General features: G+C 35.6%; 4 protein-coding genes across 4 annotated transcripts; 1 reads left to right on the top strand and 3 right to left on the bottom strand.

The window, feature by feature from the left end:
- On the top strand, positions 578–3372 carry LOC104722664 (probable polygalacturonase). The gene is made up of 6 exons (XM_010440864.1): positions 578–1047; positions 1789–1909; positions 2001–2175; positions 2271–2341; positions 2456–2702; positions 2773–3372. Exons 1-6 carry the CDS (start codon positions 631–633, stop codon positions 3233–3235), a joined length of 1494 nt encoding a protein of 497 aa, XP_010439166.1. The 5' UTR covers positions 578–630; the 3' UTR covers positions 3236–3372.
- On the bottom strand, positions 5127–7630 carry LOC104722663. The gene is made up of 4 exons (XM_010440862.2): positions 6660–7630; positions 5955–6583; positions 5559–5868; positions 5127–5469 (listed from the first exon to the last, which is right to left on the bottom strand). The coding sequence occupies exons 1-4, from the start codon at positions 7488–7490 to the stop codon at positions 5353–5355; spliced, it is 1887 nt and encodes a 628-aa protein (XP_010439164.1). The 5' UTR covers positions 7491–7630; the 3' UTR covers positions 5127–5352.
- On the bottom strand, positions 9221–10747 carry LOC104722662 (protein PHLOEM PROTEIN 2-LIKE A8-like). Its single transcript, XM_010440860.1, has 5 exons — positions 10165–10747; positions 9995–10097; positions 9788–9916; positions 9611–9695; positions 9221–9533 (listed from the first exon to the last, which is right to left on the bottom strand). Exons 1-5 carry the CDS (start codon positions 10656–10658, stop codon positions 9379–9381), a joined length of 966 nt encoding a protein of 321 aa, XP_010439162.1. The 5' UTR covers positions 10659–10747; the 3' UTR covers positions 9221–9378.
- On the bottom strand, positions 11425–12783 carry LOC104727798 (probable cysteine protease RDL6). Its single transcript, XM_010446869.2, has 4 exons — positions 12321–12783; positions 12002–12237; positions 11754–11897; positions 11425–11646 (listed from the first exon to the last, which is right to left on the bottom strand). Exons 1-4 carry the CDS (start codon positions 12781–12783, stop codon positions 11425–11427), a joined length of 1065 nt encoding a protein of 354 aa, XP_010445171.2.

The raw sequence follows: 16951 nt of genomic DNA, 5'->3' as shown, positions 1-16951 counted from the left end.
TTTTTTTTTGGGACAAACCACAAGATCTTTTAACTAAAATCAGAATTTATTATCTTTGATATGTTTAGTGATCTGGGGTAAGTAACGTCATTCATAAAACAATATTTAATTGTTGTTATCTTTAAGAGATGGCAAACAATAACAAAATCTTCAACGCATTTGCTCAAATTGGGGAAATCTCATCCTACGATATGCTGGTTTCAAAGTCAGAAGAAGTTAGTGGTCGCATTTTCCAAATTTGTTGTTGCGCAATCAATTGAAACTTTACCTAGAGTGTTAATAATAGTATAGTTCAGTTATGTTTTTAAGACGATAACGTCACCTAGTAAGGCATAGTTGTATTAATACACAAATTATTGATAGAGTGTTATTTATTTTAATGATCCAAAAATAATTTAATATTTTATAACTTTGAAATATTAAACTACTTACGCTAGCTCGAATTCCACTACATTTCATGATATAACATTCTCTAAAGATTCCAAAATATATACACCGTCGTTACCATATATAAAAACAATAATAATGTTATAAAAGAATTATTTAATAATTGTCCCTTATATAAATAAACTCCTCATGTCATACCGAAGAAAAAAATCCATTTCCATTTCTTCTCTAGAAAAAACCGCCATGCCAACCTCTCTCTCCACCTTTGGTTTCCTTCTCCTCCTTCTCTTCATCAGCCACGAGGGTGGCTTCATTGGAACCGCTGACGCCGAACATGACCTCATAGCCACTGATTCCCACAACCATCGGGTCCATCGCCATCGTCGCCACCGTGGCCACCGTCGTGGAGAAGAGCTTGAGTACTCAGCCATATCATGTAGAGCTTACTCAGCCTCCTTGGACGAGTTTGGCGCCGTGGGAGACGGTGTGACCTCAAATACGGTAGCGTTTCGTGACGCAGTCTCACAACTTAGCCGTTTCGCTGACCACGGTGGCTCACTGTTATTTGTTCCCGCTGGACGGTGGCTCACCGGAAGCTTTAACCTCACCAGCCATTTTACGCTCTTTCTCCACCCTGATGCTGTTATCCTCGCTTCTCAAGTAAGTTTTATGTAACCATTAATATAAAATTGTTCATTAGTCTATATTATAATTATTAAAAAAATTAACTAGGAACACCCGTGACACAAAACTCCATAAACGTCCTAGATGAAATGGTATTCTTTTGCTGTTGCTAATTTTGTGTTGTTGCAATTCATACATACAAAATAAACATTCACGTGACATTTGCTGGCCAGCTTCTTCTTATGTGGTTGGGCCATTCAAGCTATGCTTCTTTTCATTATACCAACAAAAAAAAGTTATGCTTCTATTAATTAATTAGTAAATAGTTTGTGTACATAAAAAGTAGGGAACTACACATTTGTAATTGTGAGATTTGAAAATATTTTTGTTCTATTATATTAATTAGAATGCGTTACTCTAAAAGTAGAGGGTATAGAGTAAAGTGGTGGTTACGCAAAGACAAAAAATAGGCAAACGTAGTGGGGATCAATATTGGACGGTTTTAACTTTTAAGAGTGTGTGACCCATACTTGTTTGGAAGATCTCACTCGTCCATTTCGATTCCAAATCTGAGCCACATGTTACTTTTTGGCCTTAGTCTAATGTAGTTCTTTTTATTTCCTAGGCCTAAAGCTAACCAAAATATGAGAGACCCTTTTCAAGATTATACTTGTAGAAACTTATTCTAAAGTTGTTGTAAATGTCATATTGTTAAATAGACAAAGTTTGACTTGAAAGCTAACTATGAGAAATTCTTGGTTCCAACGTTATTAATAGGAAGAGAGTGACTATGAAGTGATAGAGCCATTGCCTTCGTACGGGCGAGGGAGAGACACAGATGGTGGAAGATTCATCAGTCTACTTTTCGGTTCAAACTTAACCGACGTGGTTATCACCGGTTAGTACTTTCGAACCAACCAAAATATCTGAAAAAAAAACTACACCGTAGCAAACTGATATGATCAATTGTGATTTTTGAATTTTTATAGGGGAGAATGGGACAATTGATGGACAAGGAGAGCCATGGTGGGGGAAATTCAAGAGAGGAGAACTAAAATACACCAGACCCTATTTGATTGAGATTATGCATTCTGATGGTATACAAATCTCCAATCTCACTTTCTTGAACTCTCCTTCTTGGCATATTCACCCGGTCTACAGCAGGTAAAAAATATAAAAACTAACCCAGTTTAACCATTCGGTTATCAAACTATTAACTTATTATAAACTGGTTTTGATTATTTTCTTGTAAAATGCAGCAATATATTAATCCAAGGGTTGACAATATTAGCACCGGTCACGGTACCAAATACTGACGGAATCAACCCCGGTACGAACTCAATTAACTTCCAATAACCGTTTTTTCTAAATATTTGGCTGAAATTAACTAATTAGTACCGGTTTTCTTAAAGATCTTGCTGAATTAGTTCCGGTTTAATATCAGATTCTTGTACCAACACGAGGATCGAGGACTGCTACATCGTCTCCGGCGACGATTGTATCGCCGTAAAGAGTGGATGGGATCAGTACGGAATTGCATACGGCATGCCTACGAAACAGCTCTTGATCCGACGGCTCACATGCATCTCCCCAGACAGTGCCGTGATCGCTCTCGGCAGCGAGATGTCCGGTGGAATTGAAGATGTTCGAGCTGAAGATATCGTCGCCATTGACTCTGAATCTGGAATCAGGTACGTGATCTCCCGGTTCACGCAAATCAACCGGTGTGGTTTGGTTTAACCGTAATTTAAATCTCTACAGGATCAAAACAGCTATTGGACGAGGAGGTTACGTGAAAGATGTGTATGTAAGAGGAATGACAATGAAGACGATGAAGTATGTGTTTTGGATGACCGGGAGTTACGGTTCTCATCCCGACGAGCATTATGATCCTAAAGCGTTACCGGTGATTCAGAACATCAATTACCAAGACATGGTAGCCGAGAACGTGACGATGCCTGCACAGTTGGCTGGTATATCAGGGGACCAGTTTACAGGAATCTGTATCTCTAACGTGACGATCACTCTATCGAAGAAACCTAAGAAAGTGCTTTGGAATTGTACGGATGTCTCGGGTTATACCAGTGGAGTGACTCCTGCGCCGTGTCAGTTGTTGCCGGAGAAGCAGCCGGGGACGGTTGTGCCGTGTAACTTCCCGGAAGATCCGATTCCTATTGATGAAGTGAAGCTTCAACGTTGCTACTCTAGAAGAAGGAATATGTGATTATGTTTTTTCTTTCTTACACATATATTTCTTGGGTTATAAGTAAAACGTGTTATCAAATTTGGACAGATTTGATTGAATAACAGACAAAGCTTTATTTGAAAAACGAGAAGAAAATAATAATTATCTTTTACATATCGGTCCATATTATTGATTATTTTAGGGAAAACAAAATGGAACCTTAACTTGATACAATGATACCGAAGCAAAACAAAGAAGAAGTGCTTCAATTATGAGCGTCTTGTCTCTAACTGAATCCATCTCAATACATTGTTGCTACTTGCTACCAAAATTGTATCAACTATCAACAGGGCCGGGCCCTGAGGACAGGCGGGCTAAGCCCATGTTTAGGGCCTCTAATTTTCTTTTTCTTTCTATAAAGCCTCATATAGCCATATTTTGCTGTATATATGTAATGGGTGTATATATGTAATGGGTAATGTGTTTTATTGTATATACGTAAAGCATAAAAGAGGCCACATCTTTTTACTCTTTTTTATATATATTAATATCATATCTATATTCTTTTTTAATATTGTTTTTAAAATATCACAAAATTCTAATTCCTAAACCTAAACCAAAATGGAAAAAATATGATTAGTTTTATTATAAAACATTGTTTATTAGAATACCTAAACAACTGTCGTATCTAACATTTTTCATTCAAAACAATCACCTCAAGTTGTCAATACAATAGTCATGAAAGACATATAAACAGTTTGGACGAATTGAGTGGTTTAAAGCACTTACCCAGAATCCTAAGCAAGAGTTGAGATTACATTAGCTGGGAGGAATCCAAAATAGCAGGGCACTGCATCTTCAGATAAGTTCAAGTTCATATCACAAGCAGCACCACCGTCAGGAATGAATGGAAATCGAACAAAGCTGTACTGTGATTATCCAAAAGATTGAAAAAAAACCTCTTAGCTCAAATCGTTGAAATAAACAAAATTCACAACGTATATTCAGAATGCATTATATTACCATTGTATCTGATCACTGACGCACTTGCCCTCCTTGAATATGAAAACCTTACACACAAAGATCATCAAAAAAAACCATACAATTCAATTCTATCCCCACCGATAAATCAAATGTAAAACAAATTAGGACTTTGAAGCTTGAATCAAGCAAAAAGATCAGCGAAACCGAGACGTCAAGGGTTTGGATCCGTGGAGAGACCGATTTGAGTTTTAGAAGGAGAAAAAACGATTTGAGTTTTTTAGGTTTCAAATTTCGAATTAACAAATTAGGGTTTTAGAAGGAGAAAGGACTGAGAGAGGATTGTTGCAGTCCAGTGTTGAATGAGGTCATTATCGTGGTGGTGGAGAAGAAGGAATCTGATACGTTTCGTAGAAGACGACGACGGAAAAATGTTCAAAGGGACTTAAATCAGTTGGACTTAAAAAAAATATATTTGGGCTTACAGAAAGTCCAACGAATTTGATAATTTATGCTGACGTGGATACTCTAATATGATGAGAGAAAACTCTGCTATTATATATATGATTAGGTTCTTTACCTCAATTGATTAGTGTGACAACGAGAAAATCTGTCGTTACGCAGGAAAATTATGTAATCGAAAAATTATATATTGGCTTCATGTTTATTATGGAGCCTCTGGTCTTTTGGTCATCATAAGCAAATAATATTATAACAACTGAGTCTTTCTGTTTTTTTTTTGGTCAACCAAATCTTTCATTGTTATTCATTTTGGCTAAATGGTTTATATATAACGCGGTCCACAAATGCGTACCAAAGGATCAATTTGTTTGGTAACTAGGGCATTAAGGCTTACTCTACTCTGAAACATATGTTTGATCGCAGTTGACTAGTTAGGCTTCACAGATCTGAAATTATGTAGCAGACAAAGCTTCAACGGGAAAAATGAGGAAACTACTCATATACACGTAGATTGTTTTAACATATCCGTCCACATTCATGATTATTTGAGAGAAAACAAAACAGAGGATTAACTTGATACCCAAGGAAGCAAAGAAGAAGTGTTTTATGAGCCTCATCTCTCCAACTAAATCCATCTGAAAACATTTGTTTCTGCCAAAATTGTATCATCTGTTAATTCTAGTTTAAGATGAAGCACGCATACCTAAAGCATACTAATTATTAAATGTGGTAGGCATATAAGACCATTGCTGATATTGATAGGACTCTAATGCCAAGGCCAGAGAAGGCTCGTCAAATCTGATAACACCCAAAGGATTCATAGCAAAAGCCTGGAAGAGTAATAATACTTTAAGAAAGTCATGAGAAGCCACAAAAGTTTCTTGAGATTAAGAGAAGAAAATTAGGGTTGGAGAGAAACCTCTGCAATGGATTTGAATGAGTCAGAACTCTGAAACCGAACAAGATTTTCATGAGAACTCAGTTTGAGGAACACTAGATTAGTCTGCCCTTTAAGCCTCAGAAGTACAAGACCATTGGGGATATCTGTGAAGCCTTCAAAATCTGTAATGTCACGGTTTAAAGCTTGTAAAAACGAATTTTTTGAGTAGAATAAGTCAGCATCAGGGGATTTGACTAGTGTTGTTGCTGCTTTTGTCTTCTGTTTCTCCCTAGAGGCAAATAGCTCCTTGACCTTGGTCACGATATCACTGACGAACACGTCATCAGTGCTGCAAAAAAGATAGCTCAGTAGTGAGGCAATGAACAAGATCGTAACTCACAGAAGCAACAGACACACACATGCATATTTGTATACCTAAGTTCATAGCTCAGACCCGGTCTTGAGGCAATGGACGAGATCGCTTCTCTCCATCCCCAGATTTTTGCTTCAGTTTCAATCACAGACTTATCATCTCTCGTCTTGATGTTGTTACGCACTTCATTCTCTATCTTAAGAAGCCTATTATGGAAACATCCCTTCAGTTTCCTAACTGGTTCATCCTTCAAGCCGTAAAAAACAGGGAAGGCATCGATTTTTCCTGCGTCCATCAGTTTCTTGATCTCGACGAGCTCATCAAGACACTTTTCTGACTTAGGGTACTTATTTGAGAAGAAGACTACTGCAACCCCTGACTCTTGGAGCCTGCTCCTCGTCTCATCCTCTAAATAGTACACTAATATCTGGTTCGTTTCCAATTCTCTTTTTAAAGAGGTCACTAGGAACTTTCCTAGATGCTTTTCCCCAAGACCGATGAACACTCTTGGAGATGGAGGTTCGATTTTCATTTCACTACGTTTCAGTATGTTACATAAGAATGACAAGCAGGTCAAAACAGCATCAGAGTAGCTTACTTGGGGATTACGCAGATTGTCATTACTCTCTACCACATCAGAGTAGCTTACTTGAGGTTTCTTAGGCAGAAAGAGACGGTCAAAAGTAAAACCCTGCAGAGCAATAATACGAATTAACTTGCTACAACAATTCAGAAAAATGTTTTGTTGAGGGTTTAAGGAAACTAACATTGTTGTAGTATTCTAGAGAACCTAATAACACCAGGAGAATCTTTCTAGCTTGAACTAGCTCGATTAGTCGCTGAGTAAGGATAGGATTCTGAAGAGAGATCAGGTCAAGAAACACCAAACGATCAGTGCCTTGGGAAACCACCCCATTGATATTTTCAAGATCAGATTCCTTAAGGTTTAGAGCTTGTAACAACGACGTTACTTCTTCTTGAGGATGCATCTGAGGTCTCTTTGTGATTGTAAGACCATTTCTTGGAGATGATACGGCTAACAATGACATTTTCTTGACCTGAACCACAATATCGTCAACGAAATCGGCGTCACACTTATGATTATAAGTTAACCCCATTATTCCACCTACGGAGACTAAAGCTTGCCTCCATCCCCAAATCATATCCTCTGTTTCAAGTATTGACCTAGTGTTTCTCCGGTCAACGTTTTTGCGAACGGCATCTTCAGTCTTGAGGAGATTATTACCAAAGGGACCAGTCTGGTTCTTGACCGACTCAGGTTTCACTTTGTAGAATATTGGAAAAGGAATAATAGATCCTTTGTCCATTTGGTTCTTGATCTCAACGAGCTCGTCTAAGCACCAGCATGACTCGGGGTATTTGTCTGAGAAGATGACTAGTGCGATACTTGACTCTCTGATTCGTTCGAAGAGTGTTGTGATTGGCTTCCCTCTAGTCTCGTCATCGTCCATGAAAACTTTGATTTCTCTGATTGCCTCTAGTTTTGGCTTTAGAAAGCTCACCAGGTTTTTTCTTTGAGCTTTACCCCTGAAATTGATGAACACTTGAGGCTTCTGAGACTCGGAGGATTTCATCATTTTTGGTTATGGTTTTGCAATATGAATATTGAAGACCGGAGAGTGGTTACACAGAGCTTGATTTGTACAAGGAGAAGGTGTATTGTAATGTGTCTTGGATGTTAATTATCGAAAGTGAAACACCAAAAGTTTTCGTAATTTTTTTATTACCAAATACCAAATGTCCAGATGCGGGTGATACGTGCACATGGGTCCATTTATGTAGCAACAGTACTTAACTTCGCTGAAATGTGTCATTCTCAATTAAAAAAAAAAAAAGATGAACAAACGGTACAGACTGAAATTTTTCTACCCCTCACAAACACTATTTTGGATCTACATTTCTTAGGGAGAATCCTTAATTATTCTAAAATCAAACAGTTCTTCTATTAGATGTAATCATATAACCTAAAAAGTTGGAGAGTGACAGAAAAAAGTCAACCAAATAAGTATTAAATTCGGGCTTTACTATGAACTTCCAACTCAAAACTAATTAGCAATAAGTGGAGAGGCCTAATCCTTTATATATCCTTTCACATCTTTCCGATGTGAGATATTTTACACTAACACCCCCTTCACGCTTAGGCATGACCATCTGAAGCGTGGGCATATGTGGGAACAACATCCACGGGGTGGCCCAAGAAACAAACTACTCTGATACCATATTAAATTTGGGCTTTACTATGGGCTTCCAACTCAAAACCAATTGACAATGAGTGAAGAGACTCTAACCCTTTATATATTAGTTAAATTCGTTCACATCTTTCCGGTGTGGAATATTTTACACTAAATTGGTTCCAGGCTGCTAATTGATTTTGAGTTGGAAGCCCACAATCTAATATGGTATCAGAGCAGGTTGTTTCTTGGGCTACCCCGTGGATGTTCTTCTCACATATGCCCACGCTTCAGATGGTCATGCCTGAGCGTGAGGGGGATGTTAGTGTAAAATATCCTACATCGGAAAGATATGATAGGATTAACTAATATATAAAGGGTTAGGGTCTCTCCACTCATTACCAATTGGTTTTGAGTTGGAAACCATAATAAATTCTAATTTAATAATAAGGAAGGGTTCATATACTAGAATATTACGAAACAAAAATAATATTCATGCAGCAGTTTTATATATCTTATGTAAAGAATCTGATAGTCTGAGGTGTGCTAAACTAATATAATCACACAATGCAAATAAGTTTGTAGAGGCAACATAATAAACTAAAACAAAACATAATTAATTCATCATTTAGATAAGCTTACCATTAAAGTAATATATAAGTGTTGAGAGTGATGATGATAGAGAAAAGTCTTCCAAATAAAGTCTCTACTAACTAAAGCTTAGTTAATTATTATTAGTGGTATAAAATATTTTAGAAGATCGTATTTGCTTTGACCATGTTACCTAGTGAAACTGGGACTCCAAACAGGACTACATAACCAAAATGGTTTACGTCAAATTAAAAAAATTGTGACTGTTTGCAAAAAAAATCGCATCAAAATAATGGTTATGAAATTGTCTCCAGATTTGCAAACTTGTGGATTTTGGGATTTTAGGATCATGTAACATATGTGCTGTATGACCATTATTAAGGCTGCTACCAAATCACGTTGCCATTACTCAAACTAGGTGATCCAATAACAAGCTTTAGACTCATTTGAGCAAGGATTGGATCCTCTATATCATATCTCACTACTTAGTTACGTCTCTTTCAATATCTACTCCAGCATTCTCCATTTGCAGCTTCTTCTGTTAAATCTTCTAAGTCAAATTTTCCTTATTGATATGAATTAGAAAGAGAGAAAAAAAACTCTCTCAAGACGGTAGTACATAGGCTTTGCTTAAGAAACAAGTAAAATAAATCAGATGCTCAGTTGCTTGCAAAGGAAGTTTCATTTCCGCGATTCTTTGAAATCATCTTTTTCTCCGGATCATGTAAGACACAAACAAAGCTCCGAACAGTAACGCAGAGACGAAATGCAAGTTGTCCCACGTCTTTATTTTTTTGGGGAAAATATTGGCAATGCTCAGTTGATTCTCGTTCTGCCTTGGAACCATGAGCGCTTCAACTGTCAATTTTTAAAGTCAAGTGGTTATTAAAATATCCAGACGACATATGCAGGTCTATGTAATGATCTAAGCTTACAAGGAAATGGGCCATATTGATCTCTATGGTCAAGATCTGAGGCGGTGCGTCTAAGAGTATGGGAAGAAGGCTTCAAATCAATACTCTGTATCGGTCACAAAGCGTAGTTATATGAAGTTTATAGACAAAACAAAACAAAAACAAAAAATTCTCTGAGAGACACTAAGAGAGAGAGACCTTGTTATGGCCTTCAGGATTATAGCTCCGTCTCAGAGCTTCCGAGCTCTTTGAACGATGGAGCTGGATGTTTATGTTTAACTGATTGACATTATAACTAATCTGGTTTGATTGTCTCCCTAGTGATGCCTGTAATAAAGAGGTTTATGTTTAACCACGAAAAGCTGCTTTAAGGCTACTCATGTAATTAAAGAACTAAGAACACACCTCACTAGTTTCTAGACTACTATTACGCCCTTCCTCTGTTGCAATATTGGCTAAATTCATATTCACCTTTTCAACGACTTTCTCCACGAAAGCCAACTCAGGACTGCAAACAAACAGTTTAAGTTAAAGATGTAAATAACTAAAAACTTTGGTCTTGTCCCAAATCATACCTTTTCCTGTCATAAGTCAAACCAGCCATTCCAGTGACGATCTTCAAAGCTTTCTTCCATCTCTTGATCCTGGAATTAATACTCTTAATCTTCTTCTTATTAACTTCTTCAGCAAGCAAAGAGTTTTGCAAAGCCAGAAACTTTTCTCCAAACTTCCCGCTCTGTTTCTTGACGCTCGAAACCTTCACCTTATGGAAGATTGGTATGACCGCGTTGAGCTTCTCCGTCTCTATGCATTTCTTGATCATCACCAGCTCGTCCAGACACCAAACTGACTCCGCGTAGCTCTTGGAGAAGATCACAATCGCGATCCTTGACTTTCGGATGTGTCCGAAGAGATTGTTGAGCCGTTGTCCAGTAACATTGTCGTCGGTGAACACTTTCACATTGCGATCGACCAGCTTCTGTTTGAGATGAGTTAGTAATCCGTTCCGTTCGTCTTTTCCACGGAAACTGATGAACACTTGATCCTTGTTGTAATTCGTAATCTCCATCTTGATCAATTTATTTTGGATCTCTCTATGCTTGTTAGAGTGGATACAAAGTTTGAGAATGATAAAGATAATTAATTCAACCAAAGAGTCTATACTTGCACTACTAACCTTTGTTACTTAAATAATACATCAAAATTTATCCATTAAACTTTGACCCTCCTCACATTACGCGTCTAACCATCTAATTTTCCTAGGAAACAACACCATTTATGTGAATTTTTATTTTATTTTATATATCCTTGATCTGTTTTGTTATGTCCTAGTCAAACAAACTTAACGTGGGAGAGAGAGAAGACAAAGCAAAAATTGATTTAGGTGAGCAGCATAGTGTTGCTAATATGCTCGTGGATATCGCTTAAATACTTAAATGGTACTACGTACCAAATATTTAATCAATGATTCTGTTCATAAACAATAATAGTTCGCGCTCTTATCGATCGAGTCTTTCTTCACAATATGTTGTTTGTCAACCAATCTTACTATATCTTTGATAAAATGATATGTTAAATTAAATGATGACGTGGTCCGATATTGGACACTAATCTACATTAAACGACCAAATGATATGCTACATATCAAGGGATCATGATGATGATGCAGGGCCTAATAAGCCTTTTTTACTAAATGGGAATAGTATGGGCCGTATGGCACATCTTGAATAAAACATCTAAAATTTTCCATGCACTCATTACACTTTCTTTTCGAGTGCTAGGACAAACTCATTTTAGACATACTCATGCTTACACATGGTTACTTAATCTCATGCTTAGGAAGTCGGATTCTTGATAGGGTATGAAGCAACCATCGCAATCCCACATAGACCTGTTGGATTTACAAAGTTACGAGCAATCTTAGCGTAGCCAGCCTCTCCCCACACCGTGCCCCACGAGTTTCTCACGATCCAATAGTCTTGACCAATCTCACTACCATACCCGACGATAACAACTGCATGGTCAAGATCTGTCCCGCATGGTCCAGTAAATATACCCTGAATGACATCAAACATGTAAACATATATACAAGTTTATTGCTTAATTGATATATTTGGATTCAGTTAACCAAAAAAAATGAATTTTAAAGGTGGGATAAAAATACCGATTTGTAGAGCATAAATTCTTGGGATTTTTTGTCAACCCCAACACTCACAGGCTGGTGAGCAACCGCCTTTTGTAGGGAAATCTCGTCATTTGCTGGCACATCCTCGTAGCTATTAATAGTGATGATCTTGTTTGATGTAGACTAAACGTACCAAAAACAAAAATTGGAATTAGGTACTGAAGTATATAAGCATTTATATGTATGTGAGTGTTTTTAGTTACGAGAGCTATAATATATAGGTGAACCTGTTTGCGGCTACAGTAGCCTTGAACGGCCTGGTATGGATAATCTAATTCTGAAACAAGACCATTGTTATTGATAAGGAACTGGAAAGCTTTGTCCATTAGGCCGCCTCCATTACAACCGTGGTTGTCCACGTTGCAGTCGACCAATTCTTGCTCGGACAATGATATTAACTCTCCTGTCACGATCTTGTTTATACCCTCCACTGCTGCCACAGCTGAGAATGCCCAGCAGCTATCTACAAGCAAAAAAATAACAAGTAAGCCTATATTACCGTAGGAGTATTTGGGTATGAATGTTAAGACAAGTAAAAGTACTCACTGCAGTTTCCTTGGTCTTTAATCTCCGACACTGCACCTTGTTGCCTCCAGTCAACTGACTCAGGAAGCTGATCTTCGGCGAGTGGTACATACCTACGACTAATTCTGAGGGGCCTTTGTTTCTGTATAGGGCGTCCAGGGAATTGTTCTTGGTACTCTTGGACGGTTAGGTCAGCAAACCGAGTCAAACCAAGACGGTAAGAGAGGTTCTTAGCATTGTGCTGGTCAATGAAACGGAGGTTGTCCTTGAAGTTTTGAAAACGCTGTTCCTTATCTCCGAGAGCATTTGTATAAGTCTTCCCGTGCTTCGACATCCACGTTTGGAAGATAAACCCAACCTCCTCGTTGCTCCGTCGCGGGATACCGCCGGTTGTGACGGGAAGGTCCATGGCCGAAGACGGCGAAAGAAGGAATGATATCAAAAGAGAAAAGAGTATCATGCAAACAGGTCTAACGAAGCCCATTTGTACGTATGTTCTTCTTAATGATTATGAGACGTTACAAAATGGTTAGAGCCAAATGAAATATGGGTTTTATGGTAGCTAAGTTGGTGACGGGAAGGTCCATGGCCGAGGACGGCGAAAGAAGGAATAAATTCTTCTTAAGTAGTTACCTAAAAGTCAATTCCATATACAGTATCTTCAAAATCTTGAGTTAAAGTTTGGATTTTGTTTTCTATATACTACAGATAAATAAATATTGGAGAATTCATTTATAAGGATAGATTATATTAAAGACAGTAATTTAAGTAAATATATATTTCTACCATATCATCATTCATCAATAGAGATTATTTCTTGTTTATTATTTCTACAATTATTTCTTGTTTATTACAAGGATTAGATTATATTATTACTTGATACAGTCTCAAAATATAGCCAAATCAGTAAATGACAGCTTTATATGCTGGACAAAGCTACCATAATAACAAAAGAAAATTCGATTAGGAACTCTTTGAGCAATATATAGCATGATCAAATCATGAATTGAGGGAAGTTCATGGCAGTAAGTAAAGTAGTGTTATGACACGTTTATATGATGAATCTTCAGGATTGAGTATGGTGCAAGTCTAGGCCTTATCACGATTTAGCCCGGCCCATAGTTAAAAGATTTATCCAATTAAGTTCCATTTTTTTTCCTTGTTAATTTTGTTATCCAATTTAACTTGTTGAAAATGAAAAACCTCTGCCTAATCATTTACCAACTTTTCACTGATTAAAAAGAAAGTAAAATCACATGCAGGTGCAGCCAAAAAAATAAAATGCACCCAACCCTATCAATCTGCCGTTACTTCAGTGTATTTTTTTTTTGACCTTGACTACATCTTGTAGTGTGTTAGAACAAAACTATTATCAACGAAATAACTAATATAATGGTGCTATTTTATCCATTAATCAAATTCCTCTTAAAACTCCAAAAGAACGCGTTTAATTTCCTTTTCGTGGTTGCCATGTGACGGCAAAAAAACAAAAAATTAGCAACTATACTAATAATAAATCTTAATTGTCGCTTTTGGTTTGTTAAAATGCTTTTGTGACAATGATACGATGAATAATTCATTTTTGTTCTGTATACTTATTAGATTGAAGATATGATATTTTGATTATGGGCGTTATCTGTGGAACTATAAGAATATATAGTACTGTATATAGTTTAAAGTTTAATAACTAATTAATTTTCTTGAATAAAAAGCTAATGATCACTTTTTGCCACGGCATTCTCATCATTGCTCTCTAGTGTTTTAGAGATAGTTCTTGAGTAAACAACACAAAATTGGACCGACAATGTTATAAAACTGTTTTATGTTCTATTCTAACCGTCATTAACGGTTAATTCAACCTACCATATTAAATTACTTTAAAATGAGCGTATAAAAGGAGTAAAGGACCAAGGTCTTGACACCCGTAATTATCGCTTCCACTTATCTGACGACTTTAATTTTCGCAATCGTATGATTTCGTGAAACTCAGTGGAGTCATACGTCTGTGTTGAATTTGAGATTTCGAAAGAATAAAGTACATTGGTGCATCAGCAATCAGCATCTCTGATTCTTTTTTTTTTTTTTTGGTATGCTTTTTAACTTTTTAAGATTTCTTCTTTTAATTATAATCCAGACAGTGTGATCTTCAGACTAAACTAGTTTAGTGAAGTCTTGAGTTTTTAACTAATTGCTGTTAGCCTGTTACTGAACTATCATCATAGCTGACAAAAAAAAAAAAACTTCAAAACCTATCAACATCCTTGATTTGTTTACTAATAGCTGTAAAATGGGTATAACATTTTCTCACAATATAACATTTTCTCTAGATCGTATGTTACTTTTTTTTTATATAGATCATATGTTACTTGATACTTTATGTGTAACGAATTGGTACAACCTTTTATTCATATTCTTCTTTTCTCATATAATTTCGTTAATTATAAGGAAAATTAATTGGAATGCGAAATAATATTAGTGTATATGATAAAGAATCAAAACTTCGAAAACAGAAATAAACAAATGATTCCAACAGCGAAAAAAACCAAGATGTGATAGTCACTTTAGTCGAAGGCTCAAAGCATTCCGTTTGTTCTCACTGCTTTTTTACTTTGCATCAATTAGTTCCCAAAAGATAAGTACAATTTTTTTTAAAAAGGAACTGCTTTTATAGAATATACTAGGTTTTACTTCGTGGTACACCACTGTATATTATTTTGTTGATATATATATTTTTAACGGTTGTAGATAGGGTTTTGTAGAAACTCTTGATTCGCAAGTTGAGAATATACATTTTACGATTTGTTACTTATGATTTATGAATGAATGATATGAGATATTCTTATTATGATTCTCAATTGATATTATTGGATTAATAGTGTATATTTAAAGCTAATAAGATCTTACCAAATATGTAATCGTTTATTAAACGCAAATTAGATATTTCCTAAGATGTATTCATCTTGAATTAGTTGCTATATTATAGGGATGTGATTACATAATTTGGGTTATCAATTCTTTTTATCAAACTCGACCCTAAAAATTTGGCATGCAAATTAGATCTTTCCTAAGATACAATGGACATTAGTTGGCATTAATTGGATGTAAATAAATACGCTATGGATTAAAAATCGGCCCAAAATATTCGGTAATCTTAAGGAGGATCCGGATAATTTAATCAGTTATGATTTTAGTTAAAAACCCGACCCGAAGTTGGCAAAAAGTGATGGCACCCTATTGTACTCCAAAAATGTGTTCCGAGCTCTATATGTGGATATACTTGTTTGGTTACAAATATCCTAAGACAAATTTTTAATATATATCCGTTTATAAAAATTCAAATCACATTATATGCTTAAAAAATCTAAAATTTTATTAAATTTATGTATTAAATAATAATTATAATAATTAAATATAAGATTAAATAAAAATGAAAGGAGAATTATATTTTAATCTAACATATTGATATAAATTAGATAGATATATTTTAGGAAATTAATATTATCAAATAAGGAAATAATTGTGTTTGGTTGTAAATATTGTAAAAAATTTAGTTGAGACTTGTTTGGATACAAAGATAAGAGAGAATAATACAAAAATATATTTCAAAAATGTTAAATAGATAATATGATTTTGTCATCTTGAGCCTCCCTGCTTTTATAGAATATATAATATTAGCTTGTCACCTGATAGTCTAATCATGTGTTTGATAGCGTACTAAGAAAAATTACCGACGATAATTCGTATCGGTGGCTTCTCTAGTGATAGCGTGACATGCTTTCAAATATGTCACATTCGACAAGACAAATACATGGTCTATGCACTTATGGTACATTCTAAGTAATAGGTGACCGACAGAAATGTAAAGCTGTTCATTAGCGAAAAACAGAAATATAAAGCTGTTTGTGTAAACAATTGACCCTGTGATAATAGAGTGATTGTTACAGTTTTGACAAATCATGAACCAGTGAGTCTTGTTACAGTTGAATCCACATTGAAGAATCTTTAAAATGCACTCACTACTTACGATTAACCGATTATTATTTTTTCTACTTTTGTCATAAGTTGCCACATGCGAAAGCTCAAAAATCATGTCCACGAGACTTTTTTTAGGTGAAACATAAATTACCAAATTAAATTTTCAATAAATCCAAATTTTAAATATGTTATAAATTGTTAACTGACTATCACCGCTTTAGTGACAAATACGTTAGAAATTTAATTAAGAGAGACGGTTGGATGTCAGAAAGTATTTGTTTCTTTGCACATCGTTTCACCCTAACATGCTTTTTTGTCATTCATATTATCCTTTTATTATTTGATTATTCTCTGATGAACAAACTAATCAAAAAAAAAAAATGACGTATCATACGACTTAACGAATGTGACATCAGTAGTCAAATAAAATAAACATTTAGGACAAAGTATAAATCCAATTATTTCACTTTTTTTTTTGAATTATATGTATATGAGAAATATGACTTTCACGTATATTATTTAGACTCCTATCCAATGATATGCAGTGAAAAGAATACTTTTTTGGGGACTTTTTCCTCTTCCTAAATACAAATTTTATTTTTACATATTTGGAAATAAATGATGTCAGGAGGATATAAAAATAGAAAAGGTCCTAAAAGAGACCAAAGACGAATATT

This window comes from Camelina sativa, chromosome 11 (genome assembly GCF_000633955.1).
Source record: "Camelina sativa cultivar DH55 chromosome 11, Cs, whole genome shotgun sequence".
NCBI classification, from domain to species: Eukaryota; Viridiplantae; Streptophyta; class Magnoliopsida; order Brassicales; family Brassicaceae; genus Camelina; species Camelina sativa.
The sequence above is the reverse complement of the archived record's forward strand: the minus strand, read 5'-3'. Positions and strand labels throughout refer to the sequence as shown.